Source organism: Dermacentor andersoni, chromosome 8 (genome assembly GCF_023375885.2).
Source record: "Dermacentor andersoni chromosome 8, qqDerAnde1_hic_scaffold, whole genome shotgun sequence".
NCBI lineage: Eukaryota > Metazoa > Arthropoda > Arachnida > Ixodida > Ixodidae > Dermacentor > Dermacentor andersoni.
The window spans coordinates 53290096-53304538 of NC_092821.1; the positions used below are offsets into that span (position 1 = coordinate 53290096).

The window sequence follows — 14443 nt, forward strand, 5'->3', positions numbered from 1 at the left end:
TTCCTTTTTTTCGCTTTCGTGGCGATCCCCTCGCTGCATCGCCGTTCCTCCGTGCCTCCGGCGAGACGCCGCGGGAAAGCTGATTCTCGGAGCATGCACAGCACAGGGTCGGCAGCTCTCACCACGTGGAAAGTGGTCCGCGACACCAAGGCGTTCGCTGTAGCTGATCGGCTAAGCTCACGGGCGTTCGTTGTAGCTGAGACCGAGCGCTATAGCCCTAATGTATATTTTGACGGTCACGCCGGACTTGTCTTAACTGGGGCCGTTATAAGTGGGCTCGACTACGTCAATCATTTTGGAGGTCGCATGCAAGCATTGCTAGATGGCGCCAAGTGTTCTTAGGGAATTGCAAAACAGGAGTCCTGCTTCAGTATGCACCTCGTAGATAACTAGTTTCAATGGTGGCAATACCTTGAGTCACTATATTGATTCAGTGCTCATGCATTACCATCGACAGACATCATGAGATGGGTTCAGTTGCAATTGTTACATTTCTCTTTTTATAGTATATCGCTTTCTTTTTCCTTCTGGCGCAGACACCAAGTAGCCAGATTTATTTGTTATGACCAATAATGCGGCATTGAAACATAATAGTAAGGGCTTTATATTACCATAGAACATGCACAAAAGTTCACACAGTGCAGTAGCTGCTCATTGTTACACTCGAGTATTGTTAAAATTGGTAATGTTCCAAGTGGGTTCGACAGCACTTCTCTCTGAATGAATGTCTTGAGGTCTGCCTTCTTTTTTATGCAACCCAGTTATAAGAATTCTCTTTGCACTTGAATATTGTTAAAAGTGGGTTTGGCTTTGAAGCTAGCTAATGATGCTGAAAAGGCTAAGATGCTATCAGTGCAAGCATTAAGACATCAAAAACAATTAACGATACACATTCACTGAACCGTCACTATTTTGCACTGTGAAACAGTGTTAACTGATCACTTATTCAGAGTTAAATATTTTATTGCTGTAAAGAATTGACCCTAATGTCTACGAAGACAATGAAGAAGCTTGAACAAAATATGATTAAAAAGATATATCCAAGAAGTACCAGAACTTGAAGACACAAAAAATATTAAACCACATCATGCACCAAACAACAAAACCGAGGGTCAGTCACACAAGTGGCGATAAATTTGCAAAGCTACAGCCACTAACAAAACTAATATCACAAGTTGTAAATATGTTGTATAGCAGGAGTGCATATATAATATTCTTCCTATACAGAGGGCAAAAGTGTTACTAACAATGAACTTGTCTGGCTAGCATTAGGGCACAATACTGCCATGCACAGACATTATCAAATAGAAAAATAAACAAGTGCAAAGGGGCCAAATCCAGAAAGAAAGGCATATACACATGCACAAATGCACTTATGTGCGCTTTTTTTTACCATGTCCAATTTACACTTTTTAAAATTCTTCCTTATGAAATACGCACATGCCCAACATGCCACCAGATTTGAAAAGTGCAGCACTATTCGATTCCCACTCCATTCCTGAGAGTGGAGATTTCTGCAATTCCACTCCTTCCAACTCCTCGGAATGGTAAAAGTCTGACCATTCCCACTCCTGGAGTGGCTGAACTGTTCCATCTATTCTTCCAATTCAAGTAAGTGAAGCGCTTTCTCTATGAATTGTTTACTACTTGCACTTGTGTGGATAACGAAAAAGAAATTTTCAAGTCTTAACATTGTAACAAGTAAGCTTGCACACTATTTTTTACCGTGATAACAAACACGCTTTGCAGGCTCTTTTCTCCTCAGCAGGTTATTGCCAGTAATTTTTCTAAATACTAACTATTCGAGTAAAGCAAAATTAGAAAATAAGATTACACCATGTCCCCCCGTAGTAGGTGAGCACAATTATTTAAGGAAAAAGCAGGCAAGCAAACTTAAGATGATGGTCTTCAAGGGCACCGCAGCTGTCGCAGAAAATGTGTTCAATGCAGAAGGAATCATTCAAGTCTGCCGCCTTTTTTTGTTTCACACTTATGGATATATAATACCAGACATCATTTTCCAGCACGCCCTCCCAGACTGCTTACCGCGCCTTCCGGATGTGTGCAGTGTGGACAGTGTGCAAAAGAACATGGTGTGCCTTCTAAATCACTGTGGACTTGCACAGGGTGGGAACATTTCCTATGCAAGAAACTCTCTCTAGTACATCAAGCAAGCTCTCGCAAAATCTAAAAATTCTTAGGAACTCAACTCCTCAACGGAATGTTAAGGAGTTCACTAAAACTAAGGAGTTAATTCAGGGTTGCCATCATTAAAAGCAATTCAACATCGTAACAAAGTAAAGCTTCTGGATCATCAGAAGTGAAGAAAGTGCAGAATACCATGTTGTTTATAATTGCTGCTGCTGAGGTAGTCATCCATAGGTCAATACTGAAACAGCCGTGTTGAGTAAAAATTGAGAAATTTACTAAATTGGCCAAGTCTAGTGTAGTGTACTCTAGTTGGCAAATTTATTGGTTTCAAAGACTTGCTTTGAATCAGTCTTTAGCATTCCGGGACTATGCGCCCATTCCATTCCAAATACATTCCGGAATCTCGGGCTCCTATTCCATTCCGGGTGTCTAAAAATGTGGAACGATTCCAGAAGCATACCAAACACGGTGTTGCCATTACACAACTCTGACTGCCGCTCTTTGTCAAGTCACTCTTTGAGGTGTGGTAGCTCAACAGAAGTCTTCTTCAACCCCTGCTGTCCTGGCATTACTATGTGAGCACAACTAAGGAGCACTTCTAACTTTGTTACGTCTTCACACGAATAACACTTCAGCATCGTTTCATTGAACAGGCATAACCTCATTAAAACAAGTACACCTGTAAGCCCCTGTAGCCTTCACTGCAGCAAGTCGCAGCTACATTCTAACATGACGGCACCTTACTAAATCCTGGTGGGACTTCCTTTGAAAAGAGTTTACAGTGCAGTTTACGACAGCATATGGTCACAGTTGTCCTCCTCCATGCACAAGAATGTGAACGTGCTTATGTAGCTTACTACACACATGTTCAATGTGAGCTGCAACAGTGTCTGTGGTCGAAGGGGCTTCATGATTGCGCTGCACAGTGGTACTGACGTATGAAAAATTGGTTTAATAAATACCAGCAATGGAGACGGTGCTTAGTTTTCCAAATTTTCATTAAGTCGGTGCTGCCGTGCAGTCTTGGAGCCCTGCAGATCACAAGCCCTGTGTTCCAGCTCACATCAAATGCGACTGCACACTTCCAATTTCAATGCTGTTTATTCCATGAGGAGCACCTAGACTGCTAGTTACCTACTCTGCATGGTGCCAGGTTCTCACGGTGCCTATTCAGGTTAGTGATCCACATAACACTGATGTAACGGCAGTGTGCAGTTGCTGAAGCGGCTGCTCAGGTGGTCTGACTGCACAAAGGATATCAACCAGTGTAGAGAAAAAGTTACTCGACTGTATGTGCGCGCAGGTGTGACTTGAAGTTGCTCTTGTGCGAAAAGCTCCAAGGGCAGTACTAGCGGCAGTAAAGCAACTTCCCGCCTGTGTGGTTGCACTTGTGTATGATGAGAGCACGCAGCCTGGTGGTTGCATAGTCACAACCATCTCGACAACTGAGGCCCTTCTCCTGCAACTGCTGCTTCTTGACTGTTGCTGGGCAGCGACGACGTCTTCCTGTGACAAGAGCAAAAAAAGGAATGTAACCAGATCAGCCACCTGCACACCACTTTGTTTCTGTGTAGAAAATGACATTTTCAAATCTAATCAAACACAAATATTTGAGAGAAATGATTTCCCAATACAGAGTCAAAAAGCGAGTCTTTCTAATTTCTAAACACTGTGAAATATAAATATTCTGGTGGAGTCTTTTGGCAACAAAAGCCTTAGTTATTTTACTTGATACAGTTGTTACCAACTGGATTTACGTTGAACTGTAGCTTGTCAATAGGAACAAATTAAAGGTGGTTGTATCTATATTTTCACACCATGACAATGGAACTAGTTAAACTAAACAGCATGTGTATAGATGCACGTGATACACTGTAGTGCTTGCTGAACGAGCCAAGTGCAACATACTAATGCACCGCACACCAGCTGAAAGGAACCAAAACATGGCGAGACTTGCCAAAGGATGATTCCCTTTGCCTAAATCAAGACAGCAAATTTTTAGGCTGTCCAGGCGAGATGTGTCTATTGATCAACTTTAAACGATTGCATATAGGTATGCTGTTTCATGAATTTGCTCAGGAGGAGCCATGTCTACATAAAAAGCATGGTTCTTTTGAAGCAGATTCAGTCAGCAGAGCAATCCATCTGTGACACGCTAATGCTCATTCTATTCATTTGCTTTCCTTCAATAAGCATGTTGAGCTGCATTTTGAGCTGCATTTCCCAAGGAGAGATGGCAAGGGGCTATCTTCCTGTGTAGCTTCTAGCATGCTAGTCAAGATGAAAGGAGAAAGCTGCACATCGCTGCAATAACTAGCATAGTTCCACTTGTACTTGGAGGATTAAAATAATTACTGCAACAGGACAACCACGATGTGACATTTAATACAGAGGCCATGCTACGGTTAGTGCCAGGAACCCTTTATTGTTCTTTTTTGCTGCTGTGAACATGGCTCTATTCAAACATCTTCCTTTGTCTCTCGTGTACTTGTTCAATACACCTGCAAGAAAAACCTTTACTGTGGATACATGCGTAACAATACACAGCACAGAAAGTTCTGACACTACAATCTTGTATGCGTTGGCCACCATAAGTACAATGCAGAGAAACGGTAGTCATACTGAACTTCCAAGCCATCTGTAGAAAAAAGAAAAAAAAACGGTGTCGTGATGCAAGGTCTTTCTAAAGTTTTGAATGGGTCCCTGAGACAGAACCTTGGAGTACCCGATCAAGGACAAAGCAGTTTGATAATGCTGACACATAAGACATTTAATACACACAAGGCGACAAAAAAGAAAACGGGTGTGAGTGACTAACATTCACAGAACATTTACAATGTTCACAAGATTTAAAAACATTCACAAAAGTAACATTACCAAAAGTAAAAAATTTGACAGAGACACTTAAGACTGCTTACGTGAGGGAATGCAAAAGCGTTATGGTCGTTTGGTGAAATGTTTCTGTGCATTCTTTGTGTAGGCAAGCTTTCGCCTGCATTTTAAATGCGCCTTGGTAAGGCCGAAAAAATGCGTTGAGCGTTTCAACGCACTCGCTTGCTCACGAGTTCATAACTTGAAGGACCACTCAGCGGCATTCAATAAGACATTAATGCTTTTCATTTTATACACTAATTTTATACACCCATGATGTGGTGCCACCTACTACCCATTGGCTGCACCGTAACATGCCCAGGGACGCATGCACTAGGCCGCACGTTTAGTCAGCCAGATGGCTCTGATGTAACATGCACAATGACGCATGCACTAGCCACACATTTAGTCAATCTGAACAGTGAAGCCGCTGTAGCGTCAGGGAAGTGTGCTCTTCTCGCACCCCTGAGGCCCAGGTTCGATTCCCGTCCAAACTGATATTTATTGAATATTATTTTCAACGGCATTAGTTTACTTTGTTTACAATAACCTCCCAGAGAAATCTGACATCAATCCGAGTATTGTTTGATATGTTTTTACCCACTGCCGTCGGCCATTTTTGGTACATATCACCATTCGGTTACACCGCCGACTACAACACCAGATTTTCGCGTAATGGGGCATATGATGCTTTCGCATTAAAACAAAAAGCAATTCGCAGCAGAGCCAGAGGGACTAACAGGATACAGTCCAACAGAGCAATCCAGCTCTGCATAACGACAGAGCAAGAAAAGGTGATAGAAGCAGCGGCAATCTCACCACACAAGGAATGAGGCTCAGCAGAGGTGGTGGCCGGGGGGCTGCCGTGTCCAGCCGACTGGGGAGAAGGATGCGCCGCAGCGAAACCTTGAGGATGAAAGTGGCAGGCGACCGGATGTCCTGGCCAGGCAGTTGCACGCAAGCTCAGACCTGCAGCCCGACCGCTCACATTCCTTCCTACAAGCAGTGGCGTCCACAGGCGTCGTGGTGAAATTCTGCGGCCTGGTGAAGCCACGAAGCACAGGAAGAGGTTGACAGGTTACACCGGTTGGGTGAAGTCTTGGTGGCTCGGATCTGGTACCCAACGGCCCGTTTTGAACTCCTGGTCTGGCGGTCGACCTTTATTCTGCATTGCTTCCTGGAACTCTGCCTCGTTCTACTTGCTTCGCCTTTTTCTTCTCCTCGGGCCTTGTCTGTACACCCCCTCCCGGCCCCCGATTGTTTCTTTCAAACTTTGAATGCTTCCCCGATAGGTTTGCTGGGGCTTTGTGAGCATCCACAATTGGTTGCCATTTGTTTTATTTAAAACTTGAGCCATGTGTCCTCGTGCTTGTCTCTCCTTCGTCATCGCCTCTTTCTAGGCATAGCACTTACATCCGCGAATACCCTTTGGTGTCATCTTTTTCTTTCTTTACAGCACCACATATTGTATATGCTGTTGTATATAGTTGAAGGAAGAGGCAAAGAAAGCTTCGCTTTAAAAAGTGTTTCACATTTAAGCTATAAACCTTCATTGTACCTGTTACAAACTCATTGTCTGCAACCCGATAGTACAATATATAATACCAATTCATGCTTAACATTATAGAACACATAACAATGCTCAAAGGTCAGTACGTCCGCATACTGTGATCCGATGTTGTTCCAGCACCGTTCTCACTTTTATCCTTTGAGCTGTTTACTGTCCCAAATTATATCAGCATGCATAAGAAAATGAAAAAGAAAATTAAAATAATAAGACTTCACAAATATGCAAGTGATGGACAATATAGAAAAAGATGATGCTAACTTTGCACAGAGGCACAGGAGCTATGATGTGTCACAGTGTAAGAGCTAGCCTAAGTTTACAGTAATGCAGTAATGGTCTTACCAAACAAAATGGAACAAGGAAAATGGCACTACATAGCATGAAATAAATTATGCATCTATAATGAGTGATGGGTGAACCGTGTCAGTGGTGGGAAGATGATGCCGGTCACTGAAAAGGAGGAATTTGTTAACATAATAAAAAAGGAAGTGAAAGAACGAAAGTATCTGCAGAAAGAAGGTGTGCGAGGAAGGTTTCCAGGTTTATTATATCATTTTGTTATACAGATTATATGTGAACAGTTGTGGCAAGTAAAGAAGGAGGTTCCATAGTAAAACTGTCAAGGCGACCTCCTGTTAAACAATGTAACAAAAAAAAAAAAAAGCAAGAGCTATCAGCCATGAATAAAGCACCATAATATAGAAATACCACGTAAATATAGCAAACAAATATATTAAATAATGCATAATACAATATTGGAGCATGAACAATTATTTAATAGCTGTAAAGGAAACCGTTCAAATGCATTGCATAACATTGATGAATGAGCATATACCTAATAATATCCAACTAAATAATGTGGAAAAAAGTACAAGAAACAAATACAAAATGAATAAAATAGCAATGAGAACCCTAAGCTGAACAATAACTTTGTAAAAACAAGCTGGACAATAAAAATCAACCATGCAGACAAAAACAGAAAGTGATATCAGACAATGCTTTGCAATCAACTATACCAATATCACAAAATAAGTATCAAGGAAAGCAGCTACAATTAAAGAAAAATAAAAAATAAAATAAAAAAACGAACGATCCTGAACAGCACTCGCATTTGAAATGAACTAGTTTGGAAAGCTTTTCAGCAGCGAAGAAAATTCTTGCAATTAGGATTTTTTTCATTCCATTTTCCCTATGAAACTGGTATAAATAAAACTCTATATGATGAGCCTATATTACATATTGCACAGCAATGATCATGCTGAAAAGGTTACAAGGTGTCATATGGATATATTTGTACGTTATTTTTTCTTTTACAATTTGAGTGTGGACTCAATCATTTGCGAGTGTAGTGGATGTCCCCGCAAATATATTTTCCTCATCCTTGCAAGATGCATGTTTTAGTGGAATGTTCAAGTGACAGCCGTGCCCGGCTGCTTCCCTGTTTTTCATTCTGGTGATCTTGCGACTTCCATACCATGCCCAATTGGGTGACGTAGGTTCCTGAATAAATAAATAAATACAGTACTACTGTAGAAAAACAAATAAGCAGGAACATAACAGGTTATAATCAAATACAAACAGTTGGAAAGAAGCAATTGACCCTTTGCAAATGTTGCTGTGCAGGCATGAGAAAAGAGAAAATATTTTCCAACCAAACAGACTAGCAGAATGAAGTCAATAGCACCACCTTTACCAGCGCTAAAAACCTTGTAGACGCACCTACACTGCCAGAGTTTGCAAGTGGTAAAGCCTATTCCATGGCGACATACGTGGTGTGTTCGAAAGAAATCGAACTATTGCTAGAACATCTTTATCGCCTATTGTACATTGCTTTAGGCCATTATAGCCACAAGCCCACGCATCGCCTGTTGTGATGTCCTTAAGGAAGTATGACTGTCATTGTCAGTAGCAAGCAGCTCCTGGCTGATTTCAACATGGGTGTGTTTCTGATTGTCGGTCAACACAGCAAGAATTTTGCACTGACATGACGCATCTCAAGTTTGATGGCATGATCCTACGCTGATGCGCGTTTCGTCACCAACTACTTGTACAGTTCAACAATGATTTCCACGAATCACAGCGTGAACTCTCTCGACATGGTCATCATCTGTTGACGTGGAAGGTCGTCCGGGCTTGGAATCGTTACTGACCGACACTCAGTCGTGTTCAAAATGCTTAAACGACTCGCAGCGCTGCATTCGCGCAGTCCTCCCCGTACCTTGGCTAAGCAATTGAAATGTCTCTGTGAAAGTTTGGCCAAGTTAGTAGCAAAATTTCACCCACATACATTGTTCTTCAAACTCCTTCATTATCACTTTCACAATAATCCGACGAACAGTTTGTTCACGTGTTCACTTCAGTGGCTGTGGCTTGCAAACCCAATGGTCAAAGTAAAACGTTGCAAATGGCAGTTTGCTGTCCGAACCTGCCGCTACGTATGCTCAGTAGCCACAGCACGCTCCCTCTGCCGGTTGGCGCGCTATTTCAAAAGTTTGGTTTCTTTTTGAACACACCTCGTATATGTTACCTACACCCAGCTGTAGGGTGCGGTTTAACTATGAAGATGTGGAATTCTCGCAGTATTTTTTGAAAAGACTTTCTGCTCGCACTTTCAGCTCGCAAATGCAGTCTGTGGACGCGAGTAGTTGGTTTGGAAACACCAGGCAGCACTCATTTTCCAATCATCAATTCTCTCTGTAGTTTGTTGAAACAATATTGCAAAATAGTGGTCGTAATTGTTGCAGGTAAATCATTCTATAATGAAATGGCTGCAAAAGAGGTGGTCAGTTTACTATAATTAGTATTTTCTTTTGACAGTGAATGTTATATTCCAAAAAGTGAGTGAAATTTGTGCCAAATAGCTGTGAAGGGGCAAACATGTTATGTGAAGGTTCATTTCTAGGGATAAGAAAAGGTAGCTGGTCGAATGTACGTTTAAGTGCACCATCAAGTGGTAGAACGTCCAGGATGCAACATATAGAATGCACAGATGCTTTGCGCAGGCTAAATGTGATTATTCTAACAGCCTGACTTTGAAGATGAAAGAATGCTGTCAAATGTGCCATGCAGGTGTTGCCTAGGATGATATGTAGTACTTGAGATAAAGGGACCAAAGATTATGCTGTTGAAAGAATCATCTGGTGCTGATGAGCAAATGTAAGCCTAAAGCAAAGTTTTTAGTAATATAATTCACTTGCATAGGTTATTTTAATGAAGGGTCAAGTGTAGCACCAAGGAAAATAGCAGTACTTGATGGGGAAATGAAATTAAGCATGTTATTCTTGCACCAAATAACGAAATCTGCAATGTCTGTGTTTAACACGTATACAAAATCAGGGTTTGTGCAGAACATTCTACTGAAAATTCAAGGGCAATTCAAGGATTTCAAGGATGCCGAATGCCAAAGTTCAAGTAAAGGGAGGAAAACCTTAACCATACTCAATCATAAATAGTGAAATCTCCTTCTCAGCCGCAATTTCTTGCACACAAGCAGCTGATGAGTTGGGGACACTCTTCAAGTTCTTCACGTTGGCTTTAGGTTGACCTTCCCCTTCTGATAAAGTCGATTGCCTTCTGGCAAAATGGTTAGTAGCGTCAGACTTCAGCCAAAGATGCTCACCGTGTTAAAGTCAAATGGCTGAATCTTACTTTCTGCCAAGAATTTCTAGTGCCAAGGGCTCAAAAATGAAGCTATGATGGCTGCAATGAGAAGCTACCATCAAAACAAAAGGGTATTTAGCAGGGTGGCTGATTGGGCAAGTTGGCAATTCATAATCTGGAGTGTACATACAGCGCGAAAGTTAGGCATGGAAGAGACAAGTGACAAGAATGACCAGGCCTGCATCATAATTGAGGCGGCACAAATGACGCGAGAACAAAGCGCATGCGTTATCAAGCCATCCATTGCCCTACTAACCAAAGTGTTAGAGTTCTTAAGAACACACGAACGGCAGGCGGTGTGATGCTACTTTACATAGCTTTGTTTATCTCATTTTTCTGCTTTATGCACTTTTTTACTACTCGCTTGCTTGTTTCCTTCGCTTCCGTCTTCCCTAGTTCTTGTTTTTTCAGATACCTCTTTCACTTCACTGTAAAAATTTGGCGCATTGATAATAAAACTTCAGTTGGTAGCCTGTGCTTGCCCTTGAAAATTTTCTCGTTGACACTGAATCTTCGTGCTTTACATTCACGAGCACAAAATGGTGACACGGCTTGGTTGCTCGATCTGGCTCTGTGTAGCTGTAATATGGTAACGGTGAATAAACAAGCCTATCATTGTTGGTTGTGGATATGCCACATTGCAATAGTTTGGCGGCACTACCAGAAAAAAATATCTAGGATTGTTTCCGGCTACACAGTGTCCAATATGGCATAGCCCCTATGAGGAGTTATTTCGAATGTTCTAAAGATGCCTCGGCAGCAGTTTTAAAGGAATCCAAGGATAACATTCGTTTTAAAAAGTTTCTGAATTCAAGGGTTTTCAAGGATTTCAAGAATGTGTACAAACCCTGATTAAATAGTCAATACTTTTGTCACTAGAAAAGGTTGTGTCATCAGTGTAAAGAATAGAATTTGTGTTAAGAAAAGCTGGTAGGTCATTGATATATATAAGGGGTGGGCCCACAATGGAACCTTGTGCAATGCCCTGGTTAGCTGTTACAGGCAGAGAGAAGAAATTCTGAAGTTTAACAACCTGAGTACGATCAGTTAAGTAATATCAAATCAGATTTAGGGTTGGTCTGCATAAGCTTAAGGATTCCAGTTTCCAGAAGCCAATCGAGTGGCTAACAGTAACAGAAGATTTGGTAAGATCAATGAAAGAAAGCCTCAGTCTATAACCTGTTATCAATTGTTTTATCCAATTGGCGAATTCCAGTGTAGGGGAATTCTGAGGAAAAATTCGACTGAAAACGTTACTGCTCAGTTGTTAATGAATTCAATTTGGTTAAGTAATTCATTAGGAGAGTTACAAATAGTTTCTCAATTTTGCTAAGGGTCGGATAGCTTTGGGATGGTAATTAGACAAGATCTTTCATTCATCATTTCTAAACACCAACATACTTTAGGTTGTTTAAGCCACATAGGAGAAACAGTAGTAGGAAAAGTTAAGATGCAAGAACAGAAGATATGTCACGATCACAATGTTTTAATTTTCAAGGCTGAACGTCATCAAGCCCACAACCAGTTGTCCCTAGACTGGGTATAACGTTATTAAACACTTATTTTGCTGAAGTAGGCTGAAAGAAAAGCACTGAGGTGTCTGGTTAGCTGGGGTAATTGGACACGATTTAGTGCCGGGCTTATACAAAATGATTAGTTAAATGCATTGGTTATTTCAGCAGGGTTAGTCAAAGTACGAGCGCTATCTAAAAGTTTAATTGGAAAGGCATCTGGGTGGTCGACACTTAAAAGTTCTTTCACGAGTTTCCAGTTCATCAGCTATTGTTTCTATGTTCAAGCAATTTATTCTTATAGTAATTTATTTTGGCTTGTTCAAGTAAGTGAACCAGAGTGTCAGATTATTCCTTAAAAAGGTCCCGTAAGGCTTGATGCTTCATCTTCTAGTGAAGGTTATCTTTTTTCACGTATACTGTATAATAATCCTCCTGAAATCCACGAGAGTCTAGGAGCAGAATACCATCACAGAGCAGCAGAGACAGAGCTAGGCAAGTTTAAAGCTTCCAATATTTTTTTTTTTACAAAAATTATTAAATGCTGCTCTTCCAAATTTTTTTCTAGTTGGTTCGGGATTTTATCTTAACAAATTTGTTAGAACCAAATGCATATCCACTGCTTTTGTTTGACATTTTGACCGAGTACCTAAGACAAAAAATGCAGGGTAGTGGTTGATGAAATTGAAACTAACGACACCCACAATCTGCACAGAGAGAACATTCGTTAAGATATGACCAGAGTGTGACAGTCCCAGATGGCGATCCCAGAGAGACCCCGTACAGCAGACGCAGTAATGCAACTGTTGTGTGTAAAACCAGCAGGGCAAAAATGAAATCATATATTTTTTGAGATTGCAGACATACATATTTATTTCATTAGTTTACCTCAATGTTGGAAATTATAGTTTTACTAGTACTGAGAATGCGCTCACAATCGCAAAAGCAGCCGATAGCTGTTGGCGAATACAGCTGCTTGCAATGACGCTGCATGACAACATTGTGGAGGTGACAGGAAGCGATTTTTCACCGATTTCTGACACATTATAAATTCCCTGCTGCATGTAATGCACTAATGTTTGACTTATATGTTTACAGGAGCCTCTTCTACATATCGGCATTTTCTTACTATGTTAAAAAAGTGTTTGAGGGTCCCTTTTTAACACTTAATAAAAAAATATGAAAGGGAAAAATTGTTATCCACTTGACTGCAGCACGAAGCTCAAAGGAAACCTATACAGTCGAACCCACTTCTAAAAATATTCAAGTGCCATGAAAATTCCGCTGTTACGACCGATAATTGTTATAACCGGGTTGCATGAGAAAAAAATATTCAAAATGGAGGATGGCGTAGCTGTTCCAAGAAAACTATAATGGCGGGAAGGCCAGTTCTTCTCCCCACCACTTTCCTCGATCCGGCTCCTGATTGTGTGGACTTGTGTAAGTGTTTGACACTCCTTACTGTGCGCTCTGATCGCATGTTGTTAACAAGCTGCGGCTGTCGGTGATCAAGAATGGCACTGCTATAACAACTGCAAAGAGGGGCTACAGGCGACAAGTGACATACAAGCTCCGCCGAGGCATCGCTTTGGTGGCCCCAAAAGACACCTTTAAAGAATGCGGGAATGTTGCCGCGACAGCATCTCTGCTTGAGAAATCCAGAAGGCTGGGACGAGATTGCCACAACCATCACCCCACGTACTCCGCACTGGCTTGCACGAAGAAACCCGATCTCCGTCAGCCTAGCTTGCTTTATGCAAAGCTTGCCGACATCCTTCTCCAAGACATTCAGGTGCTCCACGTAGTGCAGCAGAAGGTCCCTCGTGATAACAAACCCCCGAGGGACTGAATCATCTACAAGGCCTCCCGCAGGAATAATGCTAAGGCAGACTGCCCTACCGTGTCAGTGCTGCCGTCGTGGCCTTCACTGTCGCTATCCGATGCAAGCGAGTTTGCGATGATCGCCTCATCGGTTAAAAGCATTTCCACTTCCAAATCTATAGCAGTGCCTTTTCTTTTCATCAGCAACGTTGCACATTGCCGATGGCCAGTGGACAAATCAGCCATCTTCCGTTTCGGTGGCGAGTCAAACGAGGCCGAGGAACCACGTGGCCAGGAATGACTTCGATGCAACAAAGACGAGTACAAGCGACTCAGTTCGTTAGCAGAATTGCACAGAATAAGGGCCCAGCCATGTCCAGCTAGCAATCTGGGAGCAGCGTTGTCAGCACAGTTGGCGCGGTTCATTAGTGTTCAGAAGAGTGGCGCAGCACAGAGCTATAAGCGCGGCGCAGATCTATGGGCCCAGCCCATTTGTGTTCGGAGGGGTGTAAGGGCAACGAGAGAGATACGTGCGAGGCTCGCGTTGCAAAAAAGCTCGCGGCGGTAGTTGAGGTGGCGAGCGATTGTGCAGCGGCCCGCATTTCTTTTTCTGTTCAATGATTTTGCATTCCATTACCTTTCCTCACGGACACCCAGCAGCCGACTTCATCGTTATAACCGACAATGCGGCATGGGGGCATTGTAGTAAGCAGGTTATTTCCCCATAGAAAACATACAAAAGTTGATGGCGCGGCAGCTTTTCATTGTTATAACCGATATATTGTTAAAACCGGTATCGTTATAAGTGGATTCGACTGTATATGGGTTTCCCAAAGAAAGCTTTGCAGTTGAAGAAAAGTTT

At 42.0% G+C, this 14443-nt stretch overlaps 1 protein-coding gene across 1 annotated transcript in view; it reads right to left on the bottom strand.

Annotated features, from left to right (window-relative positions):
- Positions 1-1723: 1723 nt before the first annotated feature.
- Positions 1724-14443, bottom strand: part of LOC126526261 (uncharacterized) — a 34355-nt gene continuing 21635 nt past the window's right edge. The window contains exon 6 of the mRNA XM_072284070.1: positions 1724-3657. Coding sequence (XP_072140171.1) covers positions 3579-3657 — 79 coding nt within the window. The 3' untranslated portion in view covers positions 1724-3578. The remainder of the gene's footprint in view (positions 3658-14443) is intronic.